The sequence below is a fragment of the Schistocerca piceifrons genome, chromosome 1, assembly GCF_021461385.2.
Source record: "Schistocerca piceifrons isolate TAMUIC-IGC-003096 chromosome 1, iqSchPice1.1, whole genome shotgun sequence".
NCBI lineage: Eukaryota > Metazoa > Arthropoda > Insecta > Orthoptera > Acrididae > Schistocerca > Schistocerca piceifrons.
This window is the reverse complement of record NC_060138.1, coordinates 454,480,821-454,497,925: the sequence shown is the minus strand read 5'-3', so window position 1 is coordinate 454,497,925 and position 17,105 is coordinate 454,480,821. Positions and strand designations below refer to the sequence as shown.

At 38.8% G+C, this 17,105-nt stretch overlaps 1 protein-coding gene across 3 annotated transcripts in view; it reads left to right on the top strand.

Moving 5' to 3' along the window:
- Positions 1-17,105, top strand: part of LOC124792386 — a 94,685-nt gene that overhangs the window by 5,761 nt on the left and 71,819 nt on the right. For all 3 annotated transcript variants that reach the window (XM_047257939.1, XM_047257936.1, XM_047257937.1), the window contains exons 2-5: positions 4,986-5,051; positions 5,224-5,316; positions 11,875-11,976; positions 12,069-12,164. In XM_047257939.1, coding sequence (XP_047113895.1) covers positions 5,239-5,316; positions 11,875-11,976; positions 12,069-12,164 — 276 coding nt within the window. In that variant the 5' untranslated portion in view covers positions 4,986-5,051; positions 5,224-5,238. The remainder of the gene's footprint in view (positions 1-4,985; positions 5,052-5,223; positions 5,317-11,874; positions 11,977-12,068; positions 12,165-17,105) is intronic.

Below are 17,105 nucleotides of genomic sequence, written 5' to 3'. Positions count from 1 at the left end.
TAAACTACCTCAACAGTACTGTTTCCCTACCTGTCCCTCTGCAGCTCTCCAAACAGCCACACCATGAACCACCACTCCTCTCCTACAAATTGAGCTTGGCCAACCACCTTAAGATCCCACTGCCTTCACCACTGCCGCCCAGACCAGTAATACCTCATAATCACAAGAACCAGTCACAACAGTACAATGTTCTCAGCCTCTCGTCTTGGCAGTCCCCAACAATCAGTCTTTCTTTCTTATCCTGTCTGGTAAGTCTTCCCTGACTTTGGGTTCTGGGTGACTTTTCTGAACTGTACTCATTTCCGTAAACCTTTCCAGTCATTTTCTTTCACCCCTCTTCCTTCCCCTTCAACTCTTCTGTCAGTACAAGGAGCCATTGGCTCCAAAAGCTTTGTTATAACATTATAATGAATCATTTTAACTAAGGAGGATGATGAATGTAAACCTTGTCCCAGAGTTTGGAAAACTTGGTTACCGCAATCTTTATTTCTTACATACTTGTTGGCTTTGTCAACCAGATTGTTACTCACAACTTAATCTGCACTACAGATCCACATATCGTCACCAACAAAGTTCATGGGCAGAGGTTGGGGGAAGTGGCGACACATAAGCTAGAGATATGTCTATATGTTATTAAACTGAGACTCTTAGCTTCTCCTCTTCTCCCCTCCTCCCCTCCACCCTCCCCCATTTTTCTTCTCCCATCTCATCTGCTGTCTTCCTCCCTCCTCCCTTATTCTACATCTACGTGATTACTCTGCTGTTCACAATAAAGTGCCTGACAGAGGGTTCAATGAACCACTTTCAAGCTGTCTCTCTACCGTTCCGCTCTCGAACGGCACGTGGGAAAAACGAGCACTTAAATTTTTCTCTGTGAGCCCTGATTTCTCTTATTTTACCATGATGATCATTTCTCCATACGTAGGTGGGTGCCAACGGAATGTTTTTGCAATCGGAGGAGAAAACTGGTGATTGAAATTTCATGAGAAGATCCTGTCGCAACGAAAAATGCCTTAACGAAAAAGCCTTTATTTTGATGATTGCCACTCCAATTCACATATCATGTGTGTGACCCTATCTCCCCTATTTCGCAATAATACAAAACGTGCTGCCCTTCTTTGTACTTTTTCGATGTCATCCATCAGTCCCACTTGATGCGGATCCCACACCGCACGGTAGTACTCCAGAATAGGGTGGACAAGCATGGTGTAAGCAGTCCCTTTAGTAGGCCAGTTGCACCTTCTAAGTGTTCTACCAATGAATCACAGTCTTTGGCTTGCTCTACCCACAATATTATGTATGTGATCGTTCCAATTTAGGTTATTTGTAATTGTAATCCCTAAGTATGTAGTTGAATTTACAGCCTTCAGATTTGTGTGGCCTATTGTGTAATCGAAATTTAGCTGATTTCCTTTAGTACTCACGTGAATAACTTCACACTTTTCCTTATTCAGGGTCCATTGCCACTTTTTGCACCATACAGATTTCTTATCTAAATCAATTTGCAAGTCGTTTTGATCATCTGATGACTTTACAAGACGGTAAATGACAGCATCATCTGCAAACAATCTAAGATGGCTACTAAGATTGTCTCGTATGTTGTTAATATAGATCAAGAACAACAGAGGGCCTATAACACTTCCTTGGGGAACGCCGGATATTACTTCTGTTTTACTCGATGACTTTCGGTCTATTACTATGAACTGTGACCTTTCTGACAGGAAATCACAAATCCAGTCGCACATCTGAGGCAATACTCCGTAGGAACGCAGTTTGGTTAGAAGACGCTTGTGAGGAACATTGTCGAAAGCCTTCTGGAAATCTAAAAATATGGAATCAATTTGACATCCCCTGTCGATAGCACGTATTACTTCATGAGTATAAAGAGCTAGTTGTGTTTCACAAGAGTGATATTTTCTGAAGCTGTTCTGACTATGTGACAATAAATCATTTTCTTCAAGGTACTTCATAATATTTGAATACAGTATATGTTCCAAAACCCTGCTGCAAATCGACGTTAGTGATATAGGCCTGTAATTCAGCGGATTACTTCTACTTCCCTTTTTGGGTATTGGTGTGACTTGAGCAATTTTCCAGTCTTGGGTACGGATCTTTCCATGAGCAAGTGGTTGTATATAATTACTAAATATGGAGCTATTTTATCGACATATTCTGAGAGGAACCTGACTGGTATACAATCCGGACCGGAGGCGTTGCCTTCATTAAGTGATTTAAGCTGCTTCGTTACTCAGAGTATATCTACTTCTATGTTTCTCATCTTGTATTCCTCAGTATAGTTGCCAGGAAGCATTGCAATTGTAAAATACTTTATCAGAAAGAGCTTGTATGTATCCCAAATTGTCCATGATGTATTGCAACTCCTTTAGAAGACAAGAAAGGAAGCTTAAGAATGAATGTCCCAATAACAAAAAGTTCATTAGAGATGGAGATCAAACTGAGATGGACTGCAAAGATGGGGAAGGAATTGGGCTATGTTCTTTACGAAGGAATCATTTGTGTTCACATTAATTGATTGAAGGAAACCACAGAAAACTAAAATTTGAATGGCCAAATGGAGATTTGAATCCAGCTCATCTGAAATCTTTTTGTTATGCTAACCAGTCCATACAGTTACTACGAAATGTGTATCTTGACAATTTAGTACAGAATGGAATGACTAACCAGTGAGGACCTTTCACACATCTTGATGATGAATTCCCAGGAAGATTTTTCACAGAAGATGAGACCTGAGTGTGTTGCCATCAAGAGTAGGGACAAAGAATACCTCTGTAGCACATTTCTGTAATCTATAAGTTCCACCAAACATTATCAGGGGTCTTATACTCATGCTGCTTTGTGATGAAAGAGATGTTATTTTGGAATGCTACTGGGGCAAGGGAGCAACAGTGACAAATGCTCTGTATGAAGAAAAGTAAATAACTTGGACTTCTGAGTACAGCTATTTTTCTGTTGCATGAAAAAGTTTCATTCCATATATCCAGTGCAAACAGCATAAAATGATAGCTGTTAACAGTACTACAAAAAAGGAGTACACACCATTTGCCACTTGCTTTCATATCGTTCTCTATATTGTTACCCTGAACAGCCTCAGTATCTGTGGTCCGCAAAGCTCCTCCCCCCTCAGCCCTTGCTGTGCCTTCCATCAGACCATGAAAATGACCTTGAATATCTCCTCATCCGTGATTTGTCACACTGTAATCTTTGTGGGGAAAAAAGAGAAAATTGCATGACTCTCAATGTGGAGTAATTGTTTAATGATCAAATGTTTCCAGTGGAATATGTCATGCAGCAGTGCCTTTATTTACTTGGGAGTGTCAGGGAATGCTATTTTATGGATCAGAATAGAGTTGTATAAGAATTTGCATTTGAGACATTTCTACATTGTGCAGTACAAATTTAGGAAAGCTGTAAAACAGCCATCAGTATTTATGACAGTATTGTGTGGAAGGATTTCAGTTTGTGGACTTATTGAAGGTTCCAGTTTGCACAAGGCTTCACTGTTTAACTGAGGCGAGTTGTCTGAATTTGTTGTCTCTACCTGTTTGTACATTTTAATAAAGAAATAATTGAGCGTGATATTGCTTGCTCCAACCTTTCTAAAGTTTGCCAAGTTGACTGTTGGTAAGATGGTTGTGAAGTGGAAATGCAAAGGAACAGCAACAACTAAACAAAGAGCTCATGTAGTGGTGGAGAGGGACTATTGAGCATTGTGGAGGGTGATTGTAAAAGAATTGTAAGAAATCAGTTGAAGGAATCACTCATGAGTTCCAAAGTGCTACCAGTAATCCAGCTAGCCCAGTGATTGTGAATATGGAGTTCAGAAGAAAGGTGTAAAATGGCCGAGCAGCTGCTCGAAAGCCACAGATTTTTGTCGTAAATGCTAAGCGAAGTTTCATGTGATGTAAAGAGTGCTGCCAATGGGCAGCGAGCAACTGGAAATGTGTGAATTGAGGTGATGATTCGCATTGTACCCTGTGGCAATCTGGTGGAAGGGTTTGGCAAATGCCTGGAGGACTTAATTGCTGTCAGTGAAGTACGGTGGAGGTATTGTTACAGTGTGGGAGTTTTTTTCATAGTTAGGGTGTGGTTTTCTTCTTGTGCTTAAGAAAACTGTAAATGCGGAAGGGAGGAATGGTTCAGAGACAATGATTGTCTGTATTGGCATGACAATGCATCCTGCCACAGAGCAGTGTCTGCGAGGCAATGGTTTGTAACAGTAACATGCCTGAAATGGACTGACAGTCCAGATTTCTGACATGGAGCCAATGGAACACTTTTGGGATGACTTAGAATGTCAAGTTTGCTCCAGACCCCAGAATCCTACAGTATCTGGTTTTGGCACTTGAGGAAGAATGAGCTGCCATTTGTCCACAGACATTCAGACACCTCACTGAAAATGTCCCTAACAGACTTCAAACTGTCGCAAAGACGAAGGCTGGATGCACCCCATATTAATACCCATTAATAAGTAACAGGATCAGATAGTGTGCATAACAGCTTCTACACTGCTGTTGCACACATTATTATTGTTTGATTGCTATGGTTGGCTGTGGGTGGAAACACAGCACTATGGTCCAAAGTCGTTCAGCTACTAGTAACTGATTAATAGGCTGCCAAAGGCTGTAGGAAAGGTTTACAAATGGTAGATGATATAAGCAGGTGCTTGTTGACAATCCCACATTGAAATGTGTGTGATCTTCTGAACCTCATGTATGCACTTTTGTAACTATGAAATCTTAGTTCTGCCTGTTGAACAGTCCACATTTTAAGGGGATAGTGACAGGTACTTATCACAATCTTTGAGCCATGAGATTAGCTCACCTATTATGAAACATTAAACATTATTTCCAGATTCTGATTTAAAGGCTTTTAACTTCAAGTCCATATGAAGTTATTACTGGATTATAACATATTGTTCGATATATGATTATGTACCAGAAGCACATCCTTTTTGTTTGTTACAGGTAACCAGCTATTCGAGGATTAACACTCACAGAACTCCACATAAGTCAGACTCTTTTGATAAAAAGGTATTGTATGCATCATTGTGTTTACTGAAGAATGCAGTTGTACAACTAATTTATAGTTTTTCAAATTGTTACATAAATTATTTTTACTAAGTAAATTTTTGTGGTATTTATTTATTTTATTTGAATGAAATTATTGATTAAAGCAAAATATTAACTTTATTGAACTTTGCAGCCCGACATAAGACACATGATGGACTGCACTCAAATTTTGGATGATCTCGCATTTGAAGAGCTGAAAGAGACCAAAGATGACAAAAAAATACAGGTATGAAGTGCTAGATTATTGGTTATTAGTGCTCCTATTGTTGCTTCAGTGATTTTTGTTTTTAATTCACAGAAAAATAAAGATTACTGCTTATTTATGTATATTTGTTTGTCATAGGAAAAAAAAGAAGCTGATTGAAACTACTGTATAGAGGTTTACCAATCATTGAAAAGACATTTTTATAAGTATGTGTACTTTGCTGATAAACAAGCTCATGGTGTAAACATAAACTAAACTTAAAATTGTATCGCAATGGCAGAATAATAATATTCTTCAATCTTGAAAGGGTCTAAGGCACTATTTGGAAGAATAATAATGTCTGGCAGGTCCACAAATTGAGCTTTTGGGGATATTTTTTATTTTTATTTTATTTACACATCAAGTTCCTTAGGACCAAATTGAGGAACAAATCTCCAAAGTCATGGAATGTTCCAGTACACGAAATTACAAAATAAAAGTAATAACAGATAAAAATAAAATGTTTATGAACCCGAAAAAAGTCAGTCCATAAGTTTAAGTAAACGCAATCAGCAATACAACAAGAATCAGCTTAATTTTTCAAGGAACTCCTCAACAGAATAGAAGGCGTGACCCATGAGGAAACTCTTCAGTTTTGATTTGAAAGCACATGAATTACTGCTAAGATTTTTGAATTCAAGTGGTAGCTTATTGAAGATGGATGCGGCAGTATACTGCACACATTTCTACACAAGAGTTGAGGAAGTCTGATCCAAGTGCAGGTTTGATTTCTGCTGAGTATTAACTGGGTGAAAGCTGCTTGTTCTTGGGAATAAGCTAATATTGTTGACAAGAAATGACAGTAAGCCAAATATTGGTAACAAGAAATGACAGTAAGAAATATATATATATTGAGAGGCCAATGTCAAAATACCCAGTCTTGTTAACAGGGGTCGACAAGAGGTTCGTGAACTTACACTACTTATTGCCTAAATCGCCTATTTCTGAGTCAAAAATATCCTTTTAGAATGGGAAGAGTTAGTCCAAAACATAATACCGTATGACACAAGCGAATGAAAATAAGCAAAGTAGGCTAATTTCTGTGTCGAACGATCATTCACTTCAGATGCCATTCGAATAGTAAAAATGGCAGCGCTAAGTATTTGAACAAGATCCTGTGTTGTGACTTGGCAAGACAGCCAAGCCACTAGGAGAGGAAGCCGAAAGGCACGCGTTTAAGCTCACGCAGGCTGGCGTGAGGTCTGGAACAGGTAAGGGAATTTATAGTAGCAAAGAACGTAAGTAACTACTGGAATACTTAACTTTAATTCATAATTGGTGAACATCGGTCTGACGGTACATGTATCACAAGATAAATAGCAAATGATAATGGTGCCTTGCTAGGTCGTAGCAAATGACGTAGCTGAAGGCTATGCTAACTATCGTCTCGGCAAATGAGAGTGTAATTTGTCAGTGAACCATCGCTAGCACAGTCGGCTGTACAATTGGGGCGAGTACTAAGAAGACACTCTAGACCTGCCATGTGGCGGCGCTCGGTCTGCAATCACTGACAGAGGCGACACGCGGGTCCGACGTATACTAACGGACCGCGGCCGATTTAAAGGCTACTACCTAGCAAGTGTGGTGTCTGGCGGTGACACCACATCCTGAATGTGGACTTTCCATGACAATTTACTATCTATCTGTAAACCTAGAAATTTGAACTGTTGCCCATTCTGTGAAATTAAAACGTCAGTTGCTGCTGACCAGACACTTCCTTTACAACTGACCATATGGTTTTGATTTTATCCTGTGGATTAGCTATTTTATTTGCATTCCACATACTCTTTGCCTTCCTAATAACATTTTTAAGCACGTTTTGATACTGTTTGTTGTGATTACTTCTAACAATTTGATATAATTCCCAATTTGTTCTACATGATATCCTTATACCACTAGTCAGCCACCTGGGCTGCCTGTTACTGCTAGTACCCCATTCAGAATGTTCTAATGGAAAGCAACTCTCAAAGAGCATGAGAAATGTGTTAAGGAAAGCATTATATTTATCATCTATGTTATCGGCACTATAAACATCCTGCCACTCTTGTTCCTTAACAAGGTTTAAAAAGAAAAACTCTTTTGCTGTTGGATTAACTTTCCTACATAGTTTGTAATTATATGTGGCATTTGTTTGAGTACAAAAGCCTTTTAGTGTTAAAATTTTTTGCATTATGGTCTGAAAGGCTGTTCACCCTTTTACTAACAGAATGCCTATCTAGTAATGAAGAATGAGTAAAGACGTCACCTATGGCTGTGCAACTGTTCCCTTGCACCCTAGTTGGAAAAAAACACAGCCTGCATCAGATCGTATGAATTGAGGAGATCTACCAACATCCTTTTTCTTGCACCATCATATACAAAATTTATATTGAAGTCACCACATATAACCAATTTATGGTACTTCCTACAAAGTGAATCAGAATTAGGGGACATATAAACAACAACAATCAGAAGTTTAGTTTCATTAAATTCAACTGCCTCTGCACAACATTCAAATATCTGTTCAGTGCAATGCCGTCGTACTTCTGTGGACTCAAATGGAATAGTGCTTTTTGCCTACATGGCCACTCCCTCACCCTGCAAGGAACTCCTTGAAAAACAGCCAGCTAATAATGTATCCTGGTAAAGGAAGCCTCTGAATTGTCAAATTATTTAAGTGGTGCTCCGATATACCAATAATTTCAGAGTCAACATCTGTAAGCAGTTCACTAACTCTATCTCTAATACCTCTTATATTTTGATGAAATATGCTAATTCCTTCTCTACTTGGAAACATGACATCCTCTGAAGTTGAGCCCTTAGTGAGAGGGACTTCCTTTAAGCAGGTATACCTATCAGCTGACTGCCATGGTGCAGGTACAGCATATATTTTTACAGCTCATCATGTGTAGATGATATGTTGGATATTGGGTTGATGATTATGTCGTAGAGCTTTGAGAAAGAGAATGGTCTCCCTCAGGCGCATTTTGTTTGCTATGGCTGTAAATGATATTGTATGCATAGTTCAGTCTTCTGTCCTGTGTTTGTTGTTTGTGGGTGGCTGTAGTAATTTTGTTTCTTTCCTAATGTTGCAGTGACTGCTCACAATTGACAGTCAGGTGACTGGAGGATGGTTCGGGTAGGACGGGTTTTTAAATTTTCATTACAGCAATGTTTGTATTGATTTTATTCATTCTCATTGCCTTTTTTTTCTAGTCTAAATTTTAAAAGTTTAAGTTTTTAAGTATAACCTTTGATGAGTTGAATGGTTTCTGCACCTGTAGGATCGAAAGACGAAAGTCATGAAGCACTAAAGTGCCTCAGTCACAGGTCATATGGAGCAGACCATTTACATCTGCTCTGGTTGTTTTACCAGGCTTTTTGTGGTTTCGAGTCAAATTTTGATGCACAGTTTACACTTCTGCTTGGGTGTTATGTCATTAAATCATTGGTGCTGTTTGCCTAGATGGGTGTAGGCTTCCAACAGGATAATGTAACTAAACTGGTTCCCAGTCTGTGTGCTGAGGTTAGGGTGGAGCAGTCATTCATGGATCAATCATGAGCAGCAAGACCATTTGGTATTCGCGCTAAGGTGGCACCAAGTGCAGATGTTTGTGCTGTATGTAACTGAATATGATGTCATTCACCATCATAATTGATATGAAGGCTCAGAATTATTTAGGAATTGAGAGTTTACAGAAAGAATTGTCCCCCGGATGATGTTTTTAAGTCCAAGTTTTACGAAATTGTATCAGAACACTGCAAATCTGTTGTAATTTGTAATGATTGCCCTAAGAAAGAGAACTCTATTGGCTGCTTTGTAGTATATCCTGAAAGTGTTCTCAAGAACCCCTCCCACAGCAATACTGTGTTCAGTGTAGAACTATTTTTGATCTTGAGGGCACTAGAGCAGATGAGTTACAATTGACCCAGTGAATTCCTCATACTCCCTATGTGCTGTTTGCATTGTCTCACAAGTATCCAGTTGATAAGCAAGCCCAAATAATCCAGAGAAATGAAATATTATTTTGGTGGGTGCAAATATAGCAGAAATTCAGGTGACTGAAATCACACAACCAATTAAGAATTGTGTGGTATAATGTTCCTCCTGTTAGTGAGTCCACTAGCTATTGGGTGTCAGGATCATATATCAGTGGGATCAGAAGTAGTGGGGGTTGGAAGTCAACAAACTGCATTTAGTTAAGTAAACAATTCACTCATTGTGTTCCTGGTCTGACACTGTCAAGTTCAGTATTGACCACAATTTCGCAGTGACCATGCATTTAGATAGATGGTTGGTGGCCTGCTAGTGTAAAGGGCTGTGCAGAAGTTTCTGTGAAGTGGATATACTACGAACTACTGGCACTAACTTTAATGGTGTAGAATAGGCTTGTAATAGATAATAAAATGGGGGTACTCCTTTGCATCTGAATATTAGAAGTTGGAGCATTAAAAGCATATGAGGATGTGACTGACAAGATTTGTTTGTGGGCAAGATTTGGAGGAGTAGCACCTTTCTGTGAGAGATTTTGATGCAGAAGGGATGGGTGCTGCTGAATGCCATTGAAGTCTAGATGCTGTTGGTGGTTGTCCTTTTATATGGATAGATTGTGTTTTTTTTTCACGCCAGAGTAGTGTTGCTCAGTGTCTTAAAAAGTTACACACTGTACTGATGGGGACCAGATGAAACAAAGAGGAGAAAAAGTGGGCTAAGGTCTAGGTCAGAGCCGGTGGCAGTCAGAGCTGTGCTTATCTACTGCTCATAAATTGGCAGTGCATCTGTTTCATGTAGCCAGTGGGATGATCCTTTGACATAACCAAAATAGAGGCAATATATTTCTAGCACCAAAATTGAAATCATTGTCTTGTTTCTTATTTTTCGGTGTATTAGTGACTTTCGAGAGAAATATTTAGGGATTATGGCAGTGAGTGCTACAAAGTGGACTGATTTTTGTAATTTAGTTCTGCACGTCAACATTTTCCGTTAGTGCATGTTTCATGGATTAATTGCAGAGACATGAAAATTTATCAAATGTGGTGGTGAAATGACTCTTAAAGAGTCAAAGGTTTGTGTGGATGGAATCAACCGGAATTGCCGCAAAAGCCACTACTTTAAGTAAGTGGATCAATGTTTTTTCAATCAATCATGGAAGAAGGTAGGGGGCTCAATGTTTACTGACAATAGGGTTGCACATTTTACATATTAATAAACATTGATCTACATACCTTCTTCCATGATTTAATTCAAAAACACTGATCCATTATTCAGTGTGCTCATGCTGATCAATTGTGTAACAACACAGAGCAGAGAAAAATTTCTCTGCTTTTTCGAATATATCATGGGTTGCGATGCTGTCTTTGGTTTGCAGATACTAGCACAGTTCAAATAACTGTGACTCAAATAAAGACCAATAGCATTTGTAATCCTTGTTTACAGTGGTGTTTCATCCTTTCTTCTGAATGTATTACTTTGAAACAAGTACTCCGCCTGCTGCTCTCTCATTGGCTGCGTAACACAAATGGCTGACACACATTCTTTTGTTCCCATCATACCTGACAGCATTCCTGCACAAAGCATGTAAGTACCCACTGGCGCTATATTCTAGACATTTACCGAAAAGGTGTTAACGGCTGTAAAAGAATGACAATAGAATTTCTTGGCCCTGGGGCCATATCTGAAGATCATCAGTGAACCTGAACGGTAGAGTATCTTGTTTGTTTGGGAAGGATTTTGGTTGTTGACATTTAAACAGGTTGATATATGAAGGTGCCATGTAGCTTTAAGCTACCAACTGTATCATTACCCACAACAAATGTCCTTTGAACAGAACAAAGCCTGCATGATCTTATTATCATCAGTTTCAACTTTTGTTATTATTACTATTGTTATTCTTATTTCTTTCTCTCCTTTTTTTTGGACGGGCCAACTAAAGACCAGGTACTAGTTTACATTCCTTATTCTATGTTCTTTTCTTTTCTTCCAGTACTCTTTCATCTGTTCACTATAGTTTTTCTTCCTGTTTTCTGTTACTTGAGATCATTTTTGATTTCATAGTTTTTAATCCTTTTTTTCCTTCAAGTGTACGACTTGTTGATTTGTTATCGCACAAATATTTTTTGGTTAATCGACTGTTGCATTCTATATAAATGTGCAAAAATCATCAGTCTTCTTTTTCTCATTACTTCTGATATTTTTATGTTTTGGTAAATTTTGTCGTTACTTCATAATTTCCAATCTTCCATAGTTTTCATGGACCTAATATTTTCCTGATTCGCCTTCCTACTATTTCTAATTTATCTAGATTATAGTCTAATACTGGGCATTTGCTTGTCTTATTGATGTTCTGGTTTTGCTACTTTGTTCTAATGTCTTATTTTTCCACTGTTAGATAGGCACTTTTTATTGTAAAGGTCTTTAGTTACACCATATGCTCTTCCCATTTTATGTATCCTGTCTTCTATAGCTGCTTATTCCAAATCATTTTCTTGTATTATTATTATTATTATTATTATTATTACTTATTAACAATTTTATTGGATTAATGCTTTGTTGGGTTTCAGTTTGGAAGTTTGGAAATTGGTGGCAAGAGTTACCCAATATACAAAGGAGAGAATCGTATTGGCAGAGATTCTGAAGCATGTTCAGTTGTTATTGACAGCAAGGTAACACTGCTGAAACACAATTCACAATAAAATATTGATTAGCCCAAAAATAATTTTAATTATTGTAGCAATTCGACAACTTTGATTTTCAGGCATTATCAAAGGAACATGCAGTGATTGATGTTGCTGATGTTGACAATCATCATCTGTATGATCTGAGCAGTACAAATAAAACACGTATGGGGAAGGTGAGTTTCCAGCAAAGAAATTTTTTCATTGACATTTACATCCAACTGAAGAATGATGGGCTGTCTTTTATAACTGCCTCAAGTGAGTGGTGAAAATACCTGTAATATAAACAGATCCCATGGTGCTAAGATTATTAAAAATAATAATTATGGAATACTTGCTTTGAAGTAGTATAATGAACAGAGGCTACAGCCTGCAAAGTATGAGACTGTCCTCAGAAGTAGTTAGTATTGAACCTTTCAGACCATTATGAATGTATCTTGCATAGTACACTTAAATGTATACACACATTAGGATGACACTTCCATCACAACAGTGGCTTGTTTCCTTAATCTCTTTCATCAGAAAAGTGTGATAGTTCTCGCTTGTTTTGTTACGGTCTGCTGACAGTATATTCAGATCTAATAAGATGTTCCAGACTTCTTAAAACACCACTGGAATTCTGCATTTTACCTAGAGCACATACACCTAATTTGTTCTAAGATTATATGTTCACTGACAGTACAGTACTGGAAAAGTAGGTGTTCCAGTACAACAATTGAATTATTAATGGTAACCACTTACAATACTGAGGAGGTTGGTGTTGAGCATTAGATGGGCACATAAACAAGAATGAAATAATCGAAGCTGTGCATACAAATTACGTTCTTCTCTTCAGTCAGACATGACAGATTTTCTTCCACAGTCTGAGCTTGTGCTTGGTCTTTAATGACTTCACTGTGACAGGGTGTCAAGCCTTTATCTTCCTATTTTTCTACTCTGAGTGATATCTTGAATATTGTCTACATACCATCTGCCTGCATATCATGTTGTTGTGGTATCTTTTCATTTTTGACCTGTTTGTGTGTTGTACTTTTAAGGTGGACTTGGGAAAGCAGTACAGTATATGCCCAGACTGATTTGAGAATCTGCCTGTAAACCACACTTATTATGCTAGACGTAAAGGTATGTCTGACTCTTCGATTCAGTCCAGGTTTGGCCCACCTCCCTCTCACAGATAAATACTCTATTTGTTACACTACACAACCAGCTTGTCTGAGACAATTATTATTCGCTTAAAAATTGTCACCAAAGTTACTAGCAAATATTATAGTTGTCTGACAGGAGGTCCTTCTGTAATGAAATTTAAAGAACACTTTTCAAAATTATTTCTGTCAATGTACCTCAATCATTGCAATTTTCAGGCATTTGATGTTTCCTTAGAGAATGCACTGAGTAGAGGTGTCTGTAGCTCTTACTTCTTTTCTCTTTATAGTGAAAGTTTTGTTGTCAGAGTGGGGAAAATCAGTACTTTATCCAACCTGTGTTTTTTTAAACTGTGGACAGTATCTCAAATTGCAACATATTTATGATGCATGCCAGTTTGCTTTCAATCGTTTCAAGCTGTATTCAATTTCCATCGAAATATTTATGTGCTTGTATGATAAATAATTTCCAGTAGAATAGACATGAGCAGATCACAAATTTTCTTTCAGTTTGTCACAGTGTTAGGTATTGTAAATCTGGTTTATTATGTGGTGTATCACATGAATATAGATACTTTTCCAAAGCATGAAACTGTTTATACTTCTTGAGGTCTCATTTAGCTGCCAGATAAAAATCAATTATAAGGACACTCATGCTTTAAATGATAAAAATGTTCTTTTGAGATTTCCCCCTACTTCATTTTTCATTGTTTGATAGCAGTGTCGGGAAGGGGGACTCATCTACACATGTACTTCTCGAGCCTCCGAACAGTGTATCATGTCTGTTGTTATTGGCTGTACTAGATACACACACACACACACACACACACACACACACACACACACACACACAGAGAGAGAGAGAGAGAGAGAGAGAGAGAGAGAGAGAGAGAGAGAGAGGGGCGGGGGGGGAGAGAGAGAGAGGGGGGGGCAGGGGGGGGCGTGTCACATAGCTACTGTATTAATTCAGCCTGTGACAGTATCACATTGTTAACATGATTATACAGAACGTACAAATCAAGTTCCCTTTCTTTGTATGGAAGTACCACCTCCAGAATAACATTCTTGGCCTTATTCTGGTATAGGATAGATAACTAAATGAGGATAATGAGGTATATCACATGGGAATTCTGAGGAATGAAAGGGCTGATTGAGCAGCCAAGGAGGCGTGTCGTGACTGTCAGGTTTTTCAGTGTGCTATCCCCCTGCATGCCCTCACCTCACTATTGCGGTATAAAGTACTGTGTTGCTGGGAACATGACTGGCTGGAAGTGACAGACAACAAGCTCCGTGTCGTGAAGCCCACAACTCGGCCGTGGCGTACTTCCTTCCAGCCACGTCGATGGGACGAGGTCATCCTTACTCGTCTTCGCATCGGCCACAGCCCAATGACGCATGGATTTTTACTCCGGCGAGAGGACCCTCTGAGGTGTGATGCTTGTGGCGTGCAGATCACGGTGCACCACATTTTATTGGACTGCGTTTTATTTGCTGACCAGTGGACTGCAGTGGATTTGCCGGCAGATCTGCAGTCTATTTTATGCAATGATCAAACGAATGTGATTCGCATTTTAAAGTTTTGTGAATTGTCCCACGTTTTTAACAATATTTTGGGGAGATGTTTTTAATGTGTCAACAGGGTGGCTGGCTCACCCAAGTTTTTTGTAAGTGGTCAGCCAGTCACATTTACCTGTGCTGTTCTTTTAGCTCTTCTGTGTTTTTTTCCCTCTGTTTTAATTTCTTGATTAGCTATCTTGCCTCCTCATTGGTTTTAGTGCATGTGTAAGTGCCTGTGCGATAGAGTAATCAGAGTAATTATGTGGTCATTCGTTCTTATCCACATTTGTTTATTTTAATCATCGTTAGGGTGCTGATAACCTCACCGTTGGGTGCCCATAAGATCCCCAAACCACACACACACACACACACACACACACACACACACACACACACACACACACACACACACGAAATATATCAAACATAATGACCTCAGCATGGGTTCCTAAAACACTGATCATGTGAAATTCAACTTAAGCTTTTCTCACAGGACATCCCGAAAGTTATGCATCAAAAACATCAAGTAAGTGCAGTATTTCTTGGCATCCAAAACGCATTTGACGTGTAATGAGCCCACACAGCACTCAGATTTTTGTAATTATTTATATTTATGGTACATTATGTTCAGAAATGGAAATGAGCGTATGGCATTGTGGGTCGGGAGTCCCCCATTCGGGGAAGTTTGGCCGTGGAGGGCAAGTACTTATTACAGTCGATGACACATTGGGTGACTTGCGTGTCGGAGAACTCAAATATTACTGCCCAAAGCAGATCAATGCAACTCTCAAAAATTCTTGAGAAAATAAGATTTGAAGTTTTCCTATATTTTTAATACCCTAAAGTAAAGTTGATTTTTCTCAAGGCAGTGTGGCTCTCTGGTAGAATGTACACCTGCGGTGTAGGTGTCTTATGTGTGATTCCCTTGCCACTGTAGATTTCTAGACAGAGGTGCATGTTCTACTAGTATTTCCGTGAAATGTAAAATACATAAAGAAGGAAAGAAATGAGCAGCATTCAAGACTGATAATCACTCGTTCAAGTCTCATATCAGTCTATTTTTCTGTTTTCTCTCTATTTAGTTCGAATAACTACGCCATTTAAATATAAAATTTATCAAATATATAACTAACAGATATCTGATTGGCATTTTTATGAGAAATGCATATTTTCTTATTTCTACTTAGATGCTCAGCATAATATCCATTTTTCATTGCAAATATAAATTCTAAACTACTGAATAATGGCAAATCTAGGATGCAATGTAACAATATTAGGGAAAGGATAGTGTAGTTGCTATTCACCATATAGCAGAGATGCTGAGTTGCAGGTAGGCACAACAAAAAGACTGTCAGAAAGTGAGCTTTCAGCCAACAAGACCTTTGTCGAAGATAGACATCACACACACATACACATTCATGCAAACGCAACTCACACACACATGACCACAGTCTCTGTCAGCTGAAGCCAGACTCATGCTGGTTTTGGCTGCTGCAGCCTGTGGTCATGTGTGTGTGTGAGTTGCGTTCGCAGGAGTGTATGTTTGCATGTTGACAAAGGCCATTTCAGAGTGACACAGATGCAAAACACTCTTTGTCAGCATAGTTAGCAAGTCTCTGTAAACAACAGTCCGAATGTTTTACCAATTGTTAAATTCCTCGGCGATAGAAATCTGCTCATTGGTCACAGAGCCTTCCGGGAACCACTGTGTGAATGTCTTCATCGTTGGAAAATATCTTTCTCCCTAGGTGTTCTTTCATCTCGCCAGAAAGATGGAAGTCACACGGTGCAATATCTGATCTTCCCAATCAGCATCACCTACATCAGTATGGCCTCACTGGATGCGACATTGCATTTGGTCCAGATACTGCAAGAATTTTACTGTGAATCTGTGTGCAGATTAGACGATTTGCCACCTAGAATTGTACTATCCTGCATACTTCAAATTTGGAATATCTTTCAATTGCCATGGCATTTCAGTCACACACTGTAATGCGTATCTGGTACCTGTACCACAGAAGATCTGTGTCTGCAGGAAATCAGGAATATGTACTCTCTTCTGACAGTGTGCCACCATTGTGCAATGGTCGTAGTGTGGGATGACATGTCTAATGTAATTTTTGAAGTCTCTATATTTGTAGTCTTTTTTGAGATAGTTGACTTTTTTCTTTAAGCATCAGCCAGTTCCGGTTTTTCAGCATTTCTGCTGCACTCTCCCTTGAGATAAATAAACCAGTGACTGTTCATGCTGCACCTTGTGTACAGTCAATATTCCCTGTCAGTTCAATTTCTTATTGATCCCACACATTTGGGGCAATTTTCTAGGACGGATTGAAAAGTTTTGTGTAAGCAGTCTCCTTTGTAGACTGACTGAACTTCCTTATATCCTACCAGTAAATTGGCATCTGCCACCTGCTT